Consider the following 6,237-nt stretch of genomic DNA (forward strand, 5'->3'; position numbering starts at 1 on the left):
AAGTCGAGTGACTCAACGTTTAATACAAGTAGGTGAATATAACAGCGTGTTGCAGTCGGGCGTTTGAAGAAATCTTTGCTATTAAGCTGTGCTCATTTAACTTTTTCATAAATGCATTCGTATTTTTCAAATTGTATCCGTGGTTTTGAATAAAGCGTTTAACACACCGATCCGGTATACAGAAGGTTCCGGGTTTGATCCGTGCCAGACACATAACTAAACGTTGAATTTAGATATTGTTCTGCATATAGGTAGTTCTAGATATTTAGGTAGCAATTTTCAAGCTCCTATTGACGATCCTTGGTGAGACATTTAAACCGACATGCGTCTCACTCTCGTCTCACAGTTGAGCACGGATCTACTCCTACTACAGGTTGACGCCTGGAGTATACTTCACTGTTCCAATATGAAGTACTAAACGCATTAAAAACAGCTGACGCTATTTAGATAGAACTTCCACGCACATTAATAACATTATCCGAAGACATGAGAAAAATAAAGATCTATGACATGGGGCTCTTCAAAGGTGCAAAAAGAGCTCTCATTCAAAGCCGGCGATGCATTGGCGACTCCTATTGTGTTGCAAATGTCCATTGGCGACGTTAACTACTTTCCATCAGGTAGCACGTCTGCTTTATCGTCAGGTTCAAATATAAAAAAAAATAAAAATATTTAGTAAAATTTCAAAACCACGCAATATGCATCCCGTGCGGAAATTCACACGGAAATCATACATATTTGAAAGCGCACGCGCACAGCGGAAGCAATCTTAACACAAAACTAGTTTGTTACACTTACAACAATTACACAATAGAGTGCCAAATCACAAATCAATCTAACAAATCTTTCACGATAGCTAAAGATTAATATTGCGGTCGCGCCGGAACGTTTTTGTGTCCGATCCGTTGCTACCGGACATACCGGATATAATTTGCTACACTTACAACAATTACACAATAGAGACCCAAATCTCAACTCAATCTCACAAATCTTTCACGATAGCTAAAGATTAATATTGCGGTCGCGCCGGAACGTTTTTGTGTCCGATCCGTTGCTACCGGACATACCGGATATAATTTGCTACACTTACAACAATTACACAATAGAGACCCAAATCTCAACTCAATCTCACAAATCTTTCACGATAGCTAAAGATTAATATTGCGGTCGCGCCGGAACGTTTTTGTGTCCGATCCGTTGCTACCGGACATACCGGATATAATTTGCTACACTTACAACAATTACACAATAGAGACCCAAATCTCAACTCAATCTCACAAATCTTTCACGATAGCTAAAGATTAATATTGCGGTCGCGCCGGAACGTTTTTGTGTCCGATCCGTTGCTACCGGACATACCGGATATAATTTGCTACACTTACAACAATTACACAATAGAGACCCAAATCTCAACTCAATCTCACAAATCTTTCACGATAGCTAAAGATTAATATTGCGGTCGCGCCGGAACGTTTTTGTGTCCGATCCGTTGCTACCGGATATAATTTGCTACACTTACAACAATTACACAATAGAGACCCAAATCTCAAGTCAATCTCGCGAATCGTTTGCGATAAAGATTAATATTTCAGTCGCGCCGGAACGTTTTCAAATCCGATCCGTAAGAACCGGATATACCTATCGCTATGCGTACTTTGCCAGCGCGGTTTTCTATGGCGTTAAATCCCTCTTTCTTCAAGAGGAGACCAGTACCCATCAATGGGCTGAAATTGATAGAATATTGAGACAGAATATGTTTTAAATCTATTTAAAGTATTTTTTCATACGTCTTCAAAGGCCAGATCTGATATACCTTGTACTTTTACTCAGTTCTTATTGAAGACCCCTTCTTCAGTGAAACATTTTTACGTACCGGCATTTTTACTCAATCCGGGATACTTTCGACCAATATAAACTACCTACCTAAACTACACTAAAAAATCAAAATAAAAACGGATCCGACAAAACGTTCCGGTAACAGATTTCAGTGTGACCGCATCCATTAGACTAGTGGTTACATAAACAAATGTCGCAAGGAATTACGCGTTAGTAAATGCATACATGTATGTAATCGTATGCAAAGTGTATAGTACTTACTATAGTTCATTATGTGTGTATAAATTGTATCAATAATGGTTCCTATTCAAAATGACCATATTTCTATTAGCCTTTCAGTCGTCCTCTACAATATATGATCGAGAGACAAATACAAATGCCGCTATATTCAATTTCATTACATCATGAGCTAAGTTATACGTAGATGCGTATGTAAAAAACCTCCCACTACAAAAATATATGATAACGATTATGAGATCATTGTCTTTTGTTTTTCTCAATAAACCTACTTCCCAATATGCGTAAAAACCACTTTATAAACAAAGCTTTAAAAATTACTTAAAGAAAAATATATGATGTCATTGGCTCATTGTATAAAACAGATGAAAAGAATTTATTACTAAACCCTTCAAAACCAAAATATTGTGGTGTACTATGCGATGCACTATATATCGATTGTATTAAAAGTATTGAGTAGTTAGTAATAAATCAGGACTCGAAGATTACGGTCGTTACATTTTACTCGAAACTTAAGCATCTTACATTACAATATAGCAAAGGTGAAAATTGCTGTTGTATTATGATGATGAGTATGACTGTGAGTGAGTAGGGGAGTAAGGGGAGAACGGGACTTACATCATTACCGGCCCAAATGCCAACCTCACCTGCACGCGCCATCCGGCGGCGGCACAATATGTACCGTGGTGCTCCCTGCTGGATAACAGACGAGGCCCTGGCGACCGAGTCAGTAGCGGTATAACTACTCACCTAATCGAGCAATCGGTCAGAAGAGGCTACAGCGGCCTAGAGGAGTAAATAACCTCAAAAATGTCTGATGCAGAAGGCAAGGGGAAACCACTGCATTAACATTCCCTAGTAAATCAGCATGGAAAAGTCTAATATAACCACGGCCCCGAGTGCCCGGCGTCCCTTAGATGGGACAGGGGTGCGAAGAATCTCCGGGCGGCCATTTAAAATAGGAACCTGGAATGTACGAAGTCTTAACAGTCCAGAGAAAATATATAATGTGTGCAAGGAAATGGATCGACTCCACATTGATATCCTTGGACTAAGCGACGTGAGATGGAAACATCATGGTGAACACCGGGTGGATAACAACCATATAATGTATTATTCTGGGTCAGAGGAATCGTCAAACATGCATGGGGTAGCAGTGATCATAAACACAAAAGCGCTAAGCACACCTACAACATTCGTGCCTGAATCAAATCGTGCTATGATGATTCAAATCCAGTCAAAACCCAGAAACTTAAATATTATCCAACTCTATGCCCCCACCACGGAAGGTTCAGATGAAGAAGTCGAAGAATTTTACAGGCAAACGGAAAAACTAATAAGAGTAACCAAGAAGCATGACATTAACATCATATTAGGAGACATGAACGCTAAAGTCGGTCGGAGAGAAGTAAAGGGTACTGTGGGGAAACATGGACTGGGCGAAAGAAATGACAGAGGAGATAGACTAGTTCAGTTCTGCCAAGATCAAAACCTTGTCATTATGAACACCTTTTTTCAATTACCACCTAGAAGACTATACACTTGGACCTCGCCTCGTCATAAACCCGACCATATTGTTCGAAATCAAATCGACTACATTATGATCAACAGTCGATTCAAAAACTGTGTGAAGAGCGCTAAAACATACCCAGGTGCTGACATAAGATCGGATCATAACCCAGTGGTTGCAGAAATCCTACTTGTCCTAAAGAGAATACGTAAAAGACGGACCAACAATATAGTCAACATACGAAAGATAGGTAGCACGAATTGCAAATCAGAGGCAGCAAGAGAAATTAATGAATGGGCTATGGAAGCTAAGCATTCACAGGAGTCTGTTGAAAACCAATGGTCCAAACTTAAAACCACAGTAGATAAAATCAACGCAGACATTCTGAAACCAGACAAATGGGTTGCAAAAGAGCCATGGATGTCCGAAAAAATCTATCAACTAATGGAGAAAAGAAGACTTCACAAAAACGACGATAAGCAGTACAAAAGCATAGACAGAGAAATTAGAAGAGAAGTTCGCTACGCCCGCAACACCTGGTATAGTAAAAAGTGTGATCGTCTTGAAGTGCTTCATAACAAACATGATGCATTCAATCTGCATAAAGAGATCAGAGCCATGGTAGGAAGAAAAAACCCAACGCACCAACTAGTGGACGCAAATAATCTCCCAGTATTAGACCCCGAGGATAAAAAACGTATATGGGAGAAATACATTAAGAACATGTTTGCGGACGCCTCAAGAAGCTCGAATGCCGATACAAATATACATGAGGGACTTCCAATCCTTAAAGATGAAGTCAGAAAGGCACTACTCAAGGCAAAGACAGGCAGAGCTGCAGGTCCAGACAACGTTTATATAGAGGTGCTTAAACTGGTGGAAGAAGAAAATTTGGATGCATTAACGAAGCTCATGAACCTGGTGTATGACACAGGCCAAATTCCGGACGACTGGCTAAAATCAGTCTTTATTACTCTCCCAAAAAAGCCCAATGCGAAAAAGTGTGAGGAATTCAGGACAATCAGTTTAATGAGCCAAGTCCTGAAATTACTTCTTTCAATCATTCACGAGCGCATCAGGGTAAAATGTGATGAACAACTTGGTGACAATCAGTTTGGTTTTAGATCCGGAGTGGGCACAAGAGAAGCATTGTTTGCAATACAGGTTCTGGTCCAAAAATGCAGAGAAATGCAACAGGATGTCTTTCTTTGCTTCGTCGATTATGAAAAGGCATTTGATCGAGTACTACATGGTCGAATGCTCGACATACTACAGGACGTTGGCCTCGACGACAAAGACATCAGATTCATCAGGAACCTGTATTGGAATCAACATGCCACTGTAAGAGTAGATGGAGAAGAAACCAATTCTGTTGTTATCCAAAAAGGGGTAAGACAGGGATGCATTTTATCACCTCTCCTCTTCAACCTTTACTCAGAAGATATAATAACCAAGGCTCTTCATAACCATGACTGTGGCGTAAAAATAAATGGTCGCAATATTAATAACTTACGTTACGCTGACGACACAGTCTTGATAGCGTCTACAGCGGCTGATCTTCAACAAATGGTTGACAGCTTAGAGGTATATAGCAGCGAAGCCGGTCTCAAAATGAATGTTAAGAAGACGAAATTTATGGTCATTTCTAATACATCTCACTCCACCACGAGAATTACGGTATCAGGTCAAAATCTAGAAAGAGTTCAGAAGTACAAATACCTGGGAACATGGCTAAACGAGGATTGGAATAGCGATTTAGAAATAAAGACGCGAATCGAAATTGCCCGCAGTGCTTTCAATACAATGAGGAAAGTGCTATGTAGTCGTAGCATCAATATCAAGCTACGAACTCGTTTGCTTCATTGCTACATCTGGCCCATTATATTGTACGGATGTGAGGCCTGGACCATAAAAGAAGACCTTCGTAAGCGAATAGAGGCTTTTGAAATGTGGACATACAGACGCTTGCTGTCTATAAGCTGGACTCAGAAGGTGACCAACGTCAAAATTCTAGAGCGAGTTGGCCAGAAGCGCGCACTTATGCTCACAGTAAAACAAAGGAAAGTCTCCTTGGGCCACGTTCTTCGACATCCACGATACAATCTCCTCCAACTCATAATGATGGGAAAGGTCGCTGGAAGACGGAAAGTTGGCAGGAGAAAGAAGTCGTGGTTACGTAACATCCGAGAGTGGACCGGAATAGCCAGCGCCGCTGAGCTATTTCGCAGAGCTAAAAGCAAAGAGGGTAGCAAGAAGCTGATAGCCAACCTTCAATAGTATGGAGAGGCACTTTAAGAAGAAGAATGACTGTGAGGCCTCCGAAGTCAACATACTACCAACTCTACCACCTCTAAACATCTTGACCAAGCAGGACCAAAAAGAAATCGTCATAAATAAATCCTAACAACAATACCAGTATTGTTCGGTACAAACAAACTCGAAAGGCCGGCGTTAATCAATCCTGTTAAACGTAATTACCGCTTGCGAAGGTACTAATCATAACAATAAACTATCGTTTTGCCCTACAGACCCTACAATACTACGGACTATACGACGCAAAACCTTTAATTCTATGGACTTAAAGGCGAAATTTCTGTGACAACTCGATAGGTTCACTGTTCGAATACGGTTTCGAATTTTAAATGAAATTAGGA

The 6,237-nt window shown here is 40.4% G+C and overlaps 1 protein-coding gene across 1 annotated transcript; it reads left to right on the forward strand.

Annotated features, from left to right (window-relative positions):
• The first annotated feature begins 3,214 nt into the window (after window positions 1-3,214).
• LOC140745762 (uncharacterized) lies at window positions 3,215-5,860 on the forward strand. Its single transcript, XM_073077657.1, has one exon. It carries the CDS (start codon window positions 3,215-3,217, stop codon window positions 5,858-5,860), a length of 2,646 nt encoding a protein of 881 aa, XP_072933758.1.
• Window positions 5,861-6,237: the final 377 nt, after the last annotated feature.

The sequence above is a fragment of the Epargyreus clarus genome, unplaced genomic scaffold (assembly GCF_041222505.1).
Source record: "Epargyreus clarus isolate Ecla_fem2 unplaced genomic scaffold, WU_Ecla_fem_2.2 ptg000011l, whole genome shotgun sequence".
NCBI lineage: Eukaryota > Metazoa > Arthropoda > Insecta > Lepidoptera > Hesperiidae > Epargyreus > Epargyreus clarus.

What these genes read in the sequence shown, in the direction of transcription:
- LOC140745762 (XM_073077657.1), top strand. Translation starts at nt 3,215, where the DNA reads ATGCATGGGGTAGCAGTGATCATAAACACAAAAGCGCTAAGCACACCT.